General features: G+C 36.6%; 1 protein-coding gene across 7 annotated transcripts in view; it reads left to right on the plus strand.

Annotated features, from left to right (window-relative positions):
• The window catches only part of INPP4B (inositol polyphosphate-4-phosphatase type II B), an 885,859-nt gene that overhangs the window by 708,494 nt on the left and 161,648 nt on the right, over positions 1-15,717 (plus strand). For all 7 annotated transcript variants that reach the window (XM_043485578.1, XM_043485574.1, XM_043485541.1 and 4 more), the window contains one exon: positions 3,238-3,346. In XM_043485578.1, the coding sequence (XP_043341513.1) occupies positions 3,238-3,346 (109 nt within the window). The remainder of the gene's footprint in view (positions 1-3,237; positions 3,347-15,717) is intronic.

Raw genomic sequence — 15,717 nt, forward strand, 5'->3', positions numbered from 1 at the left:
GAAAATAAAGTCTGTCACTGTTTCCATTGTTTCCCCATCTATTTGCCATGAAGTGATGGGACCAGATGCCATATTTAATTTTTTTGAGTGTTGAGTTTTAAGTTAGCTTTTGCACTCTCTTTCACCTTCATCAAGAGGCTCTTTAGTTCCTCTTCACTTTCTGCCATAAGGATGGTATCATCTGCATATCTGAGGTTACTGATATTTCTCCCTGTAATCTTGATTCCAGCTTGTGTTTTGTCCAAAACAGTATTTTGCATGTTTCTGCATATAAATTAAATAATCTGGGTGACAATATACAGCCTTAATGTATTCCTTTCCCACTTTGGAACCAGTCTGTTGTTCCGTGTCCGGTTCTCTGTTGCTTCTTGACCTGCATACAGGTTTTGCAGGAGGCAGTTACGGTGGTCTGGTATTCCCATCTCTTTAAGAATTTTCCACAGGTTCAGTTCAGTTCAATCACTCAATCGTGTCCAACTCTTTGTGACCCCATGAATCGCAGCATGCCAGGCCTCCCTGTCCATCACCAACTACCAGAGTTTACTCAGACTCATGCCCATCGAGTCGGTGATGCCATCCAGCCATCTCATTCTCTGTCATCCCCTTCTCCTCCTGCCCCCAATCCCTCCCAGCATCAGGGTCTTTTTCAATGAGTCAGCTGTTTGCATGAGGTGGCCAAAGTATTGGAGTTTCACCTTCAGCATCAGTCCTTCCGTTGAACACCCAGGACTGATCTTCAGGATGGACTGGGTGGATCTCCTTGCAGTCCAAGGGACTCTCAAGAGTCTTCTCCAACACCACAGTTCAAAAGCATCAATTTTTCAGCGCTCAGCTTTCTTCACAGTCCTACTTTCACATCCATACATGACCATTCCACAGATTAATCTCCATCAGTTAAAACTTCTCTCTTAAAAAACACAGAACAAAACAAAAGCTGCTCTCTTCCCTCAGATATCGACTTTCCTCATCCTTCCTCTTCTTGGGTGTTGTTGGAAAGGCCACAAGTTTTCTTGGATCTAATAAAAATCATAGATGTCTCTTTTGGAAAATTGAGTTTGGAATATGTTTAATTTGTGTTTGATCAGACATGTGGAATTATCCACATGTTTTTAGTCACTTTGGTATATTGTTGCTATTGCTGATCACCCAGGTTTTAGCAGAAATGTAGTGTAATTCATTGCCGCATCATGCCCCCCGTGCCCGACCCACAGGTAGTTTAAATTGATGCACAAACTGATTTTATTTAGAAGACTGAGCCTCACTATCACTTTCCTTTTCAGACTAAAATTTTTATTTTTTTTAGAGAAATAGCAAAAATTGAAATATCAGCCTTGTATGCTTAATTGATAGGATTTTTTTCTATAGGGAAAATAATCATAGCTAGTACTTACTAAATGCTAACTTCTTATAGCTACTTCCCACTCCATCTTCTAGCAGAAGAACCATGTCATAGAGAGATTGTATACTTTTCCCAGTGTTGCACAACTTATACCTAGCAGAGCTGTTATATGGAGCCACGGACTTAGAGTCCAGTCAGTAACAAGCTCCTCACTCTCCATTCCTTGGTTAGAAGTCAGAAATCCCTGGGTATAAGGTCTTTAAGACTTTAGATGAAGCAGACAACTACTCAGGGTCCTCAAGTTTCTCATCAGATAAGTGAAAGTGGACTAGAATTTAGTGTTGGCCGTTTTGAGTGATCCCATGATCACTTGAGAAAGCTGTGATCCCCCCTTCCATGAAGGAGAACGGAGTCACTAAGACAATCAACGTCTGTTCGTGGACACGTTAGAATCCTTTTCTTAGGTCTTAGGTTAAAATCCTCTGGACAAAGAAATCTTAAATTTCACACAAATCTAATATATTGCTAGTTTAAGAAAAGATGGCTTTCCAGGTGTGGTGCTAGTGGTGAAGAACTCACCGGCCAATGCAGGAGATGTAAGAGATGTGGGTTTGATCCCTGGAGGAGGGCACGGCAACCCACTCCAGTGTTCTTGCCTGGAGCACCCCATGGACAGAGGAGCTTGGTGGGCTGCAGTCCATAGAGACTCACAGAGTTGGACACAGCTGGAGTGACTTAGCAGGACTTTCAGTTGATTAGTGACTTTTTAAAAGAAGACAAGCTCAGCACTCCAACAGTCCATTAAGTGACTGTTCAGTATCTGCCTTAATGGCTCTTTAGTTTGGGTTGTACTTCTGGGGATTTTTTGTGACCTTGAGTTCTCTGAATGCAGCTGAAGTCTTTTCACTTGAGGACCTATTTTATTTAAAAAATTTACTGTTTCAGGTGTATTTGGCTTGAACCACTATGAAAAAGTCATGGTATTTACCTGAAGCTAATAAAATAATTTATGTTTTCCCTGTAAATGAGATTGGAAAAACAACCAAGGTGTCAGATATCAAAACCAATTTGAAAAGGATCTACTATGAAATTAGATTTTTCAAATAAAATGTGGTTTAACAAGAGGGCATTCACTCTGTCTTTCTTATTATAGGGATACTTTTCATTAGAATGTAAGATGATGGCATGTTTTGAAGTGGTAAACTTAATATGTATCAAACTTGATGACTTTCAAGATCAAAGGATTGAGTTTTAATTTAAATGTATGGGTTTTTTATTATTAAAAAAAACAAAGTATCTCACTGGAAAATAGATCAAGACATTTTGTGTATTCTTTCTATGCCACCTAAGGAAATTGCAAAATTCAATTGCATGCATTCAAAATTGTGTGATGTAGTATACACAGGCAAAAAACTGTGGTGTATAGATTTTTTTAAAGGCACTAGTACTGTTTTGTCCTTGAATCAAAGTACCGTAATATTTTGGCTCTTTTCTCTGCAACTTTTGGTTGAAAGATTGTTCATTATTGTTGAATTTCAATATGATTGCAAATTAAATGATGCAAAACACAATGAAGTAAAATGCACAAAAGACCAATTAATGTGTTATCTCAGTAAGTATATAGAAGAATGAGAGAACATGCTGTTCTACACAGTAGTATATAATTAAGATGTAGTCATAAATCAAGCAAATATTATAACTTGTTTAGGTGCACAGGTGGCTTTTAGAAAGATTGATTAGCTCGTCTTGCCCCCTTGAGATGTGAGTTCATTGTTATTCCTGCAAAATTAAACAGAATAATTCCTCACACTTCCCACAGTGTGAATGCTTCAGTGCAAACAGCATGCTGGAGATAAATGTTTGCAAAGTGTTCATCTCCGTGTCCATTCTTGTTACAGATGCTCTGTACGATGTCATCACCGTGGGGGCCCCAGCTGCCCATTTTCAGGGATTTAAGAATGGTGGTCTTCGGAAACTCCTGCATAGATTTGAAGCAGAAAGAAGAAAGTAAGTGACAACAGAATGCATTCATGATATTATCTTCCCTTTGGGGAAGGTTTTTTGTATACCAAGTTAGGATAAATAAGCTTAATCCATCACAATGAATAGTTCTTGACATCTCCAACTGCCATTCAGGAACTTAGAGTTGTTGAATTTCAAAAACAAAAAACTTGAACAGAAATTAAAATAAATGAAATGGCTGTGATGGCTAAGCATATTACTAACAGAGTAGAACTATGCTAGCAGAAAAATTTTCCGGAAGCCATCCTACTAATAAATAGTATTCTAGTATCAATTATTGTAACTCAATGGAATGATGTTCAGACAGATATTTAGCTGAAAGCATAGTCTAATTTTCTGTGAAGGCAAAGACACTTAATGGAGAGCATGAGTCCTAATTTATGACTCTGACCCTACTAGTGATTTCCACTGTGGCCTGAGGCAAGGCACTTAACTGTCCTATTATTTAATTATTCCATTTAAAAAAGAGCCATCCATACAGAACTCTATTACTTAAGTGATGAAGTTAAAAGAGAAAACTTTCTATTCCTTACAGAAAAGGAGACACAAAAACCGAAGTATTGTCAGTGTTGTTTATAATTTTAATTTATTTTCTCAACCTTCTGTTTTGTTCTTAGCTACTTTAAAATATTGCGTTAGTACTGTAGTTTATCCCCACATGTACCAACCAAATTTACCCTGTTATATCCTCTGGTTATGACCATACTCATGTAAATTTTAAAGAGTGTTATCCAAGTGTGAAGAGTAACTTTCTTTTCCCTTTCAAGTAGTTACTCTTCTTGAATTAAGAGCTCACATTTGGGGAATTCCTGGTTGTCCAGTGGTTAGGATTCTGAGCTTCCACCATGGCGGGGTCACATGTTCAGTCCTTGGCCACGAAACAAAGATCCCACAAGGTGCACAGGCAGCCAAAAAAAAAACAACAAAAAACTCCAATTTTGAAAGTTAGGGGGAAATAGTTATTCTTTAGTCATAGTTGGTTTAGTAATAGTATTAAATAATCTGAGTGGCAAAACTAAAACCACTTTTAAAAAGCTTTATCACATAACATATTTGTTATTCACTGTCCAGATGTTCAGGAAGAAAGCATTTAAAATAAGTTGGAATTGTATAACTGATGTACTGTTATATAAATGTACAAGCTAGCAATGTGTATATATATGTGTGTGTGTGTACATTTTAATATATATGTCTTTCTTGTTTTAAAGAAATTATCTTTCTACTGGTACAATACTTTTAAATCAGCTAGTGTTCTTATTAAGATTTTTCCAGTTTTTTATTTTGGTTTTAATTTTTCAGTGGGTAAGGAATATAGTTCTGTGAGGTTGTATCACAGATGTAAATTGGACTAACCATCACCATAGTCATCATAAATAACCATCCCATTATCACATAGAAACTCCCTAGTGTTATCCCCTAATAGTCACACTCTTCCCCCAAACCCTTCTGCTGCAGAAAGTGGTTCCATTGCATTACTGTTGGAATAGGGAGTGGACATCAGAGTTCCAACTAGGGGCTCTGAGAGGGTCACCTCTTATTTAATTCATGGAGGTTGGATGTCAGTTCAGTGACAGACCCCATGGGGAAGGGGATGCCATCCATTTACTGAAATGAGAAGAAGAGTGGAATACAGGTTTGTGCCTGAGGGCTTTACTGGGCAGGGATATTTCTCACTATCCCCTTGCTGCACCATCCTTTGAGTGGAGGGGTACTATTATGTTTGTGATATTCACCCTCAGGCATTTATGGTTAAAAGCTTACTGTTCTGTTGGGCTACCCTTTTATTAGTCCTTTGACTTTTCTTGGGTGCTATTTATTTGACCTTTTGCTTCACTGAGGGCTTCCCTTCTATCCAAAGTGAAATGTTTAGGAGGCAAAGAAGGACAAAAAAACAAGCAAATGTGGAAATAATTATGATGTCATTCCTTAAGTCCTGAGGCTCCTAGCCAATCTGTTTTCTTCTCTCCACCTCTTGGTGTCTTCTGATAAATGAGTTATATATTTTGTACAGAGTAGTTTGTTTTGTTTTGGTTTTGGTGGTTAAAGGGAAAAGTAAAATAGATTGTGTTTATTCCATCTTGTCTAGAACTAGAAGCCTCTATCTTGAGAATTTACTATTTTTTGGAATCAAATTTTAAAGTGCATAATACAATTAAAAGATTGAAAATGCCCACAGGGTACATAGAATTTACTTGAGCACATAAAGCACGTGTATGTGAAACATGGAATCTATCCATATAATTTCATAAAATATCACTATATGCTATGGGCAAAGACAAATGTTAAGTTGTATATTTAAACATTGATATTTTGAGCTTTAAATATCTGCATGAGTATCTGAATTCTCCAGTGTTCTTCACTTCTCGTTGGGGTGTTTACGTATATATAAACACACACATTCACAAACACACATACACAAACACACAGAACTCTAAGATCAAATCTAAAATAAAAAAGTGAGTCCAATGCTCGTAAATGTTGATTTGCTTTAGGTTTTTCATATGTGCTATTTATCCCATTGCTTTATTGATGACTTTATTGATGAAATGCCATTTTTAAAATTAAAACAATAGCTTAGCCTAGATCTTAAAAATACTCTCTAGGGTAGTGGTATGGGACAAATACAGCTTGTTGAGGCAATACCCAGATGAGTATAGTATCAGCCTCTTCATCAAGTTGAGCAATAACCTGAGCAAACATGTCACACCTAAAGTGATATCACATTAATCAAATAATTTTCTGCAGGCCTTTTCAGCAACAAATATTGCATTTTTCAGCCACAAACAGTAATATAGAAATACATATGACTATATGATATGAGACCTTATTTACATTTGGCAGGACAGAAAATAGCATTAAGTGAAAGAACTTTACTTCACCTTTTCTTTCTTTTGATAACCCTTCCCCCTCCCAAAAAGAGATAGCTGCATCTTTTAGATATTTTTAGGAGACCCACCACAGCTATTGTTACGACTTCCCCTTCATTTATTTTCTTCTCAGCTAAGCCAATGAAATACTATCATCTAGGAACAGATGTAATTTATGTGTCTGTTCCTTCGTGATCTATTTTTTGATGAATACATTGACCACATAATGAAAAGCATTTTAACATAAGAAAGCATTGCTTATAGTATTCATATAATGTAATTCAGATCACATAAAAAGTATTTTCAAGACTACAAGATAATTAATTAGGAAGATTGATATTTTTTAAAGCACAAATATCTCAGTACATTAGTCCCTGTTCGGAAACCATCAAGGAATCCATGCTCATTCATTGAGCATTCAAAACCTCCATGATTTCACCTCACTGACTTTGTACATTCATTTCCTCCTTCTCTTGAAGTTGTTTCTTTATGGTACAGAAACTATTTTATTAATGGATTTCACTTTTCCATCTCGTCCCCTTTTCTTACTCTGTTGCTGTTTACAAAAACTTACTGTTTTTATCTCCCCACTATTTTTCATTTCTCTCTGTAAAAATCATATACATAATCCTACTTGAAATTCTACACATAGTCCATCCTAAGACTCTACTTTCTCCATCATGTCTTCCTGATTTCTCAAGTTGATCTGACTCTTCATCCCAATGTTTTATTTTTACTTCCCATATAGTTTCCTAGGTCACAGTTATGGCATCCTAGGTTTGTTTTAGTCCAGTACTTTTACAATAGTTTGTGATTTCCTTAACTAAGAGATAGCGTCTTTTTGAATTTTAGATCTTCTGGAGTGTTCCACAGAGTAGATTCCATAGATCAAACTCAACAGGCATTGGAATTCACACGAGTCTGATTTAAAATTCCAAAAACTTCAGTGGGAGATAAAGTTTCACAAATAATCATAATGCAGTAAGGGCAGTATTATACAGAGCAGGGGTGCTCAACCTTGGCTGCAAATTAGAATCACCTTTGGAGCTTTAAAATATTTAAGTCAGTCCTGGGAATGGAGCCCAGGCATTGTTAAGTTTTAAAAGCTTCTTGGGTGAGACTGATGTGTGTCTAGGGTTGAGAACCATTGATACAAATAGTGAATAGTGCTGGGAGAAGACAGAATGGTGTGGAGGCTTAGAAACAGGAATAGCGGCACAGGGGAGTTAAACTTGAAAACTGTATAGAACCTCAATTAGCCTCTATCAGAAGGAAAGAAAATCTATGCAAAGGAATATTTGTTGTAATACAGAGGAAAAGCATTACATCTTGTTACATGGAAATTTTTCTGTAAAGAATCCCTCACTCATTAAATTGTTATAAAATGGAACCAAAGATGGTGATAAAGCAGTAAGAATTTTGATCTGGGAAAGCTTGGGTCTGAATAACATGAATGAATAAAAACCAAGCATATTATAGAGCTTTTCATGCTTTAGAGATGAGACGTTTTAAGAACCAACATGCAAATTACTCATATATTATTTTTTGGTGGGTTTGTTTTTTAAAGTTTTTGTTGTAATAAAATGTTGGTAACATATAAAATTTACCATTTCATCTATTTAACCATTAAAAAATCTTATTAAAATATAGTGTACTTACAGTGTTGTATTAGCTTCAGGTGTACAGAAAAGTTATGTACATATAGGTGTGTGTAAATTTATATTCTTTTTACAAAAATCCTAATTTTGGTCTTTTTAGTAATATATGTATACACATATATATATACATGTATATGTAGATAATGTATGTATATGCATATGTGTGTGTATTAACTTAAAAGACCAAAATCACATTGTTTGTAACCCATGTATTCATTTGTTCATCAAAAACTTACGTGTTCTTGGATCTGGTGATTTACCTAGACTGTTTAGAAGCTTATAGATTCCTCTCTCAAAATATGAATCAATTCTTTAGTTCCAGTATTACTTAAAAGAAAGGGAAAAATTACCATGACAACACATATTTTGCCCGCTTTGATCATTTCTAAATTCAGCTGGAACCTCAGATTCAGCCAGAACTTTCACTGAGCAGGATCATGACCTGAAGGCATAGCCCTTTCATTAAGATAAAAAGGCACCTCATGAAAACCAAGAGCCTTTGTAAAGAAGAAGAAAAGCCAATGACAGGCAGTGTTCACTTCTCAAAAATATTAATTCCCTGTGATCTACCTGTTCATTAAGGACAAACTCACAGCTGACTCCCTGCAAGAGATTTTAGTGTCAAATGCCTACCTTGAGTATCTACCATGTCTTTCTCTCCACTACCCTCACCCCCTCAATGGGCTCCCTCAATCTGTTGATAATGTTGATTATCAACATTGACAGCCCCACAATTTCTAATAGAAGAGAGAAAGAAATTATTTGGAAAAGTCAAAAGGAAAGCAAAGTAAAATTTTACCCACAGAAATGTTATAGCCTGTTTTTGAGCCTACAACACTTGAGTATATACTAGAATTTAGAGGAATTTTCTGAAGGAAAGTAAAACAATATGAATAGTTAAACAAACCAGCCTTACCTTTTATGAGATCAATTTTCCTTATTATTGTCAGAAAAATCAGTATAATTTCCTAGTTCTCTAAGTTGGAGGTTTCTTGGGTTAAAAGGAGAAATATTACATTAGGGAAAGAAGTTCTTTGTAGCCTAGAGTGTAAGAAATATCCAGTAAACCAGAAATGGGAGAATTGGATTCAAAATTATACCACTAGCTTTGAAATGTATTCTTCAGGACAGAATTGCTAACTGCTGCTTAATAGGAGTTAAAACATAAGTTAACGTTTTTCATTAGTGGTATAAAGCTGAGATGTCTAAGCAAAGGAGTCAAGGTTTTTCAGCTCTTCTTTTTATGTACTTTCTCCAGTAACATATGAACAGACTAGGCAGCAGTTACAAAGATACTTATTTTCAAGATCTTTACTTTCATGCTTAAAACAATATTCTTATTTCTTTTTATGAAAGGGAATGACTGATTCAAATGTATTCATTGAAAGCAGTAAGACTGCATCCGTGTTTAACTTTGAGAGCCAATTTTCCCCCCTACTTGGAGCTCTTTTTCTATCTCTACCTTAGTCTCTGGATTTCTTTCAGAAGTTCATCTTGTTACTCACTGGCAGAGTAGTTTAAAGACTCACATCATAACTCTGTATAAATCCATATATCATGTCATATATCTTTTAAATGGAAATATTTTGATATTTTAGTGATATATATATTTTAATATATTGCTTGCTATTGACAGTTTTCCAATTTTTAAAATAAGTTTATTGGCAAATGTAGAAAAGTCAAAAGAAGGAAGTAAAAATCACCCATAATCTTTGTCCTCAACAGGATAGGTTTTGAGAGCATACAGTCTCATCCAATTTATTTTTCTGTATGTAATCTATATCTTTGTGTCTTTTCTGTTATAAATTGAAAGGTTCAAAATGGCTTAAAATGACTAATTCTTCAAAGTATATTAATTGAGTCTTCTTAATTTAATAATCCTTATGTGTTTCTGGATTTTGGAAGTCATGCCCAACACAACAAAGGTATTCCATTTAGTAAGATCAGTCTTACAGGTTTTAGCTAAAATTCATCTCCTATTCACTTTTAAGTACATTTTTCCCTTTTGGAAAAAACACTTTATAGCATCAAAAAAATAAAGAAAAATTTTAAATATAATAAAATCATACAGCCCCTATAGAAATAAGAAGTGTGAATAAAAGTCTTATCTGTTCTTTTTTTCTTTTGAACTCTGCCCAGTAGTTGACAATACATCATCTTCAAGGAGATAGGAATTTAATTTTTGTGTTTATTGTAACTTGATTCCTTGGAGGTTTATTTACTTCTTCCAGTGGATCAGTTTCTCCTTGACCACTCTCCGCGTTCAAGGTTGTTCATATTTGACAAGTACAACACTAGATCTGCCAAAACTGTGTACTTGGCTTTTCCCAATCAGTATATGCTTTTCTATATGTAGCCCCTGTACACAACAAATATTCAAATATATATTGGTTCCAGGTCTTGCACATCTATAGCTTGAAGTCAGGAAAGAATAAAACAATTAAATAGCCCTGATACCGCTTGACCAGATACTACAACCTACATGATGACATTTACAAAGCATTGAACTAAATATAATACAAGGGAACCAAGGGGTTTTTGCTCTGGTGGCTCAGATGGTAAAGAATCAGCCTGCAATATGGGAGTCCTGGGTTCGATCCCCAGGTCAGGAACATGCCCTGGAACAGAGGAGCCTGACAGGCTACAGTCCATGAGATTGCAAAGAGTCAGTCATGACTAAGCGACTCAGCACAGCACATATGATCTGAAATGAATTTGTAATGCACTTTTTCTCCTGCTTCATTCTCTTTTTAATTATACAAAAATAATATTTGCTTGTTGCACACAAATTCAGAGAATGAAGAAGTTTTTAAAAAGTTTGCCTTTTTTATTTTCCTTCCCCTGAGTAAACCAATCTGAACAGCTTAATGTATTTTTCCCTGTGCATTTTATTCTAGGTAAAAATATCAGAGTTTTCAGTGATCATGATTCTTGATCTACTAACTCAGGTCATGAGAATGTAATGTTCTTGACTTTCCTATAACTCAGGTTAGTTTTTCTGGTTTTCATTCTGGGGCAGGGCAGAAGCTTTCATCTCAGATAATTCATAGACTCTACTCCTTGTGTGGATTTGAATCCTGGCTTGGGCACTTACTGGCATTGCGACATTAGTCAAATGACCTCACCACTCTGTACTGCAGTTTCCTCATTTGTAATATAGAAATAATACTGCATACCTCATAGGGTTGTTCTGAAGATGTGGTGACTTCATATACAATGAACATTTATAATGATACCTGGCACATAATGAGAGCTTAGTTATTATTTATATAAAATGTGTAAACAAGTATTTCATTTACTCAAAAATGTCCTGACAACCTTTCATTTCAATATGTGTAGATCTCATTATTTTTTTAAAAGCTAAGTAGGGTTTTATTGATTAAATATAGCATAATTATCTGACCAATATAATATTGGTGGTCATTTAGATTTTTTTGGTTTTTGTTATAATTCTCTCTTTGCACACCCTTATTCTTATGTTTCTGAAAGTTTGTTTCTTTTTTATAAAATTCCTAGAAGTGAAATTTCTCAGTTGAAGTGGTTACGTGTTAGAGATGCTATATAATGCCCTCCAGAAAATGTTATATCACTGTGCATATGATGCTAATTGCCTACATGTTCTTTTAAATTTTTTTTAGTCAAGTACAGTTGATTTATAGTGTTTTGAATGTATAACAAAGTGATGCAGTTATACAAATATATGTGTGTATACATATATCCCTGAGAGCTCAGTTGGTAAAGAATCCACCTGCAATGCAGGAGACCCCAGTTCTATTCCTGGGTCAGGAAGATCCCCTGGAGAAGGGGTAGGCTACCCACTCCAGAATTCTTGGGTTTCCCTCGTGGCTCAACTGGTGAAGAATCTGCCTGCAATGTGGGAGACCTGGGTCCTATTCCTGGGTTGGGAAAATCCCCTGGAGAAGGGAAAGGCTACCCACTCCAGTATTCTGGCCTGGAGAATTCCATGGACTGTATAGTCCTTGGAGTCACAAAGAGTTGGATACGACTTTCATTTCACTTCCCTTTACCACATTTCATATATATATACATGTTTACACACACATACACACATGTATATGTGTTTACACACACACACACACACATCCTTTTTCAGACTCTTTTCTACTATAGAGTGTTACAAAATACTGAATTAGTTCCTGTGCCATACAGAAGGTCCCTGCCCCCACGTATTCTTAGGCATTGGGCTTCATATACCATCTTTGTGCTAAGCCCAGGCATGGCTCTTGAGATTCAGACATGTGTTCATAACCATTTAGTAGACAGCTCCACGTTAATAGTGTCATTCACACACCTCAAAGTCAATGTATGCAGCCATCTCTCATCTTCTTATCCACAAACTTTTCTTAGGGACTGTTTTTCTTAATTAAGACACCACCAGATGTTCAACTTCAAAATGCAAACATCCTTGACTACTTTTCTTCCCTTGCTTCCACTTCCAAAAAAAAAAAATCAGTTCTGTCACTTCTTGTTTCTCAGGAAGTCATTAATTTCCATAGTCACTTGTGGTTTAGGATAGCCCTAATCTGTAGATCCAACATCTTTTAAATATTCTACTGCCATATCTCTTAGTCACTCTCTATCTTCCAGACTGGCTCTCATCTCACTTATTATTCTCACCTTGCTTGAAATAATATTTCTAAAAGGCAAATATTATCTTGTGATTTCATTATTTTAAACATTTCATAGCTGCCTCTTGCCTGGAGAATAAAGCCCAAGGTGCATAATATTTTCATGTGGAATCTGACCCTGGGGCTTCCCTGGTATTTCAGTGGAAACAAATCCAACTGCCAGTGCAGGAGATCCGAGTTTTATCCCTGGGTTGGGAAGCTCCCCTAGAGGAGGAAATGGCAGCCCACTCTAGTATTCTTGCCTAGAGAATTCCATGGACAGAGGAGACTGGCGGGCTACAGTCCATGGGGTCTCAAGAGAGTCAGACATGACTTAATGACTAAACAACAACAGTCTGACCCTGACTTCTTTTCCAGCTTCATCTTTCGCCACTCACACCATCATCTGCTCCACGCACACCACTCCATGGTGAACCAGATCGAAGTCCTTCTCTTCCAGCTTTGCCTGGAAGTCTTCACTTACCTCTCGCAAGGCCACATCTGTTTTTACCCTCCAGTGTTCCTAATTGCCTCTCTTCCATTCTACGCTATGTGTGTGCCAGGGCATTGACTATGTCTGCCTCCCGAGGAACTGATTTGATAAGTGTTCCTTGAAGCAGTAAGTATGTGAGGGCGTAAATGAAATAAGTGAAAGCTTTGTCTGTCATAGGAATAAAAGGAAGAAGAAATGACTCTGCTTGAAGAGACCGTTGTGTCTGAATTAAGTGACAGAAACACAGGGACACTTGTGGCAAATGACTTGTAGACTTTGAGGTGGCCGTCTGTCGGAGATTACAATGTCTGTGTTTCCTCATGCCTGACTAAGAAGGGAAAGTATACTTTCATATGTTCTGAAAGAAGGAGCTTTTTTATTTTATAAAAGATATTTTTATTTTTATAAAAATAGCCAACTTAAAATCTGGTTCAATACTGGCCATGCAGTAGTGACTTTAACATTTAAAATTTGGCAGCCTTCTTCCAGTCACCTACCCAAAAGCTTGTGAAGCCAGGTATGATCTGAAGCAAGACGCACTCTGTCAAGTGTGACAGTTCAAACTTCTTAAAAATTAAATCTTTCCTTTAAAGAAAATGACTTTAATCATAAATGCAAGCAAGTTTTCTAAATGATAATAGAATTTTGAGTGATAATAAATTAAGTAAAGAGAACAGTGTCTGAAAATGCTAAAACACATAATCTTTATGGTGTGATCTCAGAAAATCACTGAGCAGTTACCCTATAGCTTCTTATATACACTGTAGTTGTAGCTTATTTCTGTTGAAATCATTTTATTGTTAGAAACAGTGGTCACAACCTTGAGATTTTTGAGGAAAGATAAATATATCATTCTGAGGAAGATAATTTGACTTCACAATTAAATATTTTCATTTCACACAGTTATTAAGATATGACTTTTGGTTTTATCTCAAGAAAAAGTTAATTGATAGGAATATTAGAACTTAAATTTAAGTGTGAAATATACAGCAGGCTCAGAAACATTGTTTTCTGGTTACTTAAAAACTAAATATGAGAAAAAAATATGGTTTGATGACTTATTTTATATAAATCAGGAATTGCATTTCTTCACTATAAACTAAAAAAAGGTTTAAAATCATGACATAGTTATGTTATTTTAACTAGTATGCATTTAATCTGAGGAAAAATATGGAGACTCAGATTAAATCCTGAGTAATTTCCAACATGTTATTTAAAGCTCTCTATGTCTGTGTGTTAGTCGTTCAGTTGTGTCTGACTCTTTGCGACCCCATGGACTGTAGCCCTCCAGGCTTCTCTGTCCATAGGATTTTCCAGGCAAGAATACTGGAGTGGATTGTCAATTCCTTCTCCAAGGAATCTTCCTGACCCAGGGATTGAACCCAGGTCTCCCACATGGCAGGCAGATTCTTTACCACCTGAGCCACCAGGGAAGCCCTAAAAGCTCTCTATTGGCTTAGATGTTTATAGCCATAATCCCAAAGTCAGAAAACAGAAAAAAAAGTCATCTACAAATTGTTGTTGTTCAGTCACTAAGTTGTGTCTGATTCTTTGCAACCGCATGAACTGCAACACAGCAGGCTGCCCTGTCCTTCACTGTTTACCTGAGTTTGCTCAAACTCATGTCCATGAGTCAGTGATATCATCCAACCATCTCATCCTCTGCCGCCCTCTTCTCTGCTCTTAATCTTTCCCAGTATCAGGGTCTTTTCCAAGAAGTCAGTTCTTCACATCAGTGGCCAAAGTATTGGAGCTTCAGCTTCAGCACTAGTCCTTCTAATGAATATTCAGGGTTGATTTCCTTTAGGATTTAATGATTTGATCTCTTCGCTGTCCAGGGGACTATCAAGAGTCATCTCTAGCACCACAGTTGGAAAGTATCAATTCTTCAGCACTCAGCCTTCTTTATAGACCAACTCTCGCATCCATACATGATAACTGGAAAAACCATAGCTTTGACTAGACAGACCTTATCAGCAAAGTGATGTCTCTGGTTTTTAATACACTGTCTAGGTTAGTCATAGCTTTTCTTCCAAGGAGCAAGTCTTTTAATTTTGTGACTGCAGTCATAAATCACCAGAAAACTTAAAAATACTCTTTTTCCCCAGAACCTTACAAACTAGTTCTAGAGCACCTCATTCTTTGCAAGTACTGTCATTAGTGAAAGTACTGACTTTACAAAGGGCTTCCCTGGTGGCTCAGTGGTAAAGAACCCACCTGCCAATGCATGAGACATAAGAGACATGAACTTGATCTCTGGGTCGGATTCCCTGTTGGAGGTCATGGCAATCCACTCCAGTGTTCTTGCCTGGAGACTCCCATGGACAGAGAAGCCTGGCAGGCTACATACAGTCCATGGGGTCACAAAGATTTGGACACAACAGCACTCACACACTAACTTTAAAATATGTACACATGGGATCTATGTCGTGGAAAGATCACACAGTTGGCTTGTGTGATGAGAAAAGTAGTGTCACTGTATAATCTTTATTAGCTGAGACCTTGCCTGAACTATTCCAATGTCTTCTTCCCTGTCAGGAGGCTTGTGTAAGTGAGTAGTTATTGCAGTGTTTCTGTTGGAGAAAGATGGCTTGGTTAGGATGGTTTAAGCACAGGTGGAGAGAAGGCGATCAGTTGCAGAGATATTTTAAAGGACTTGGCAACTGTTTGGACTTCATGTGTCTGTTTGGAATGGGAGGTAAAAATCCAA

This window comes from Cervus canadensis, chromosome 1, assembly GCF_019320065.1.
Source record: "Cervus canadensis isolate Bull #8, Minnesota chromosome 1, ASM1932006v1, whole genome shotgun sequence".
Taxonomy (NCBI): Eukaryota; Metazoa; Chordata; class Mammalia; order Artiodactyla; family Cervidae; genus Cervus; species Cervus canadensis.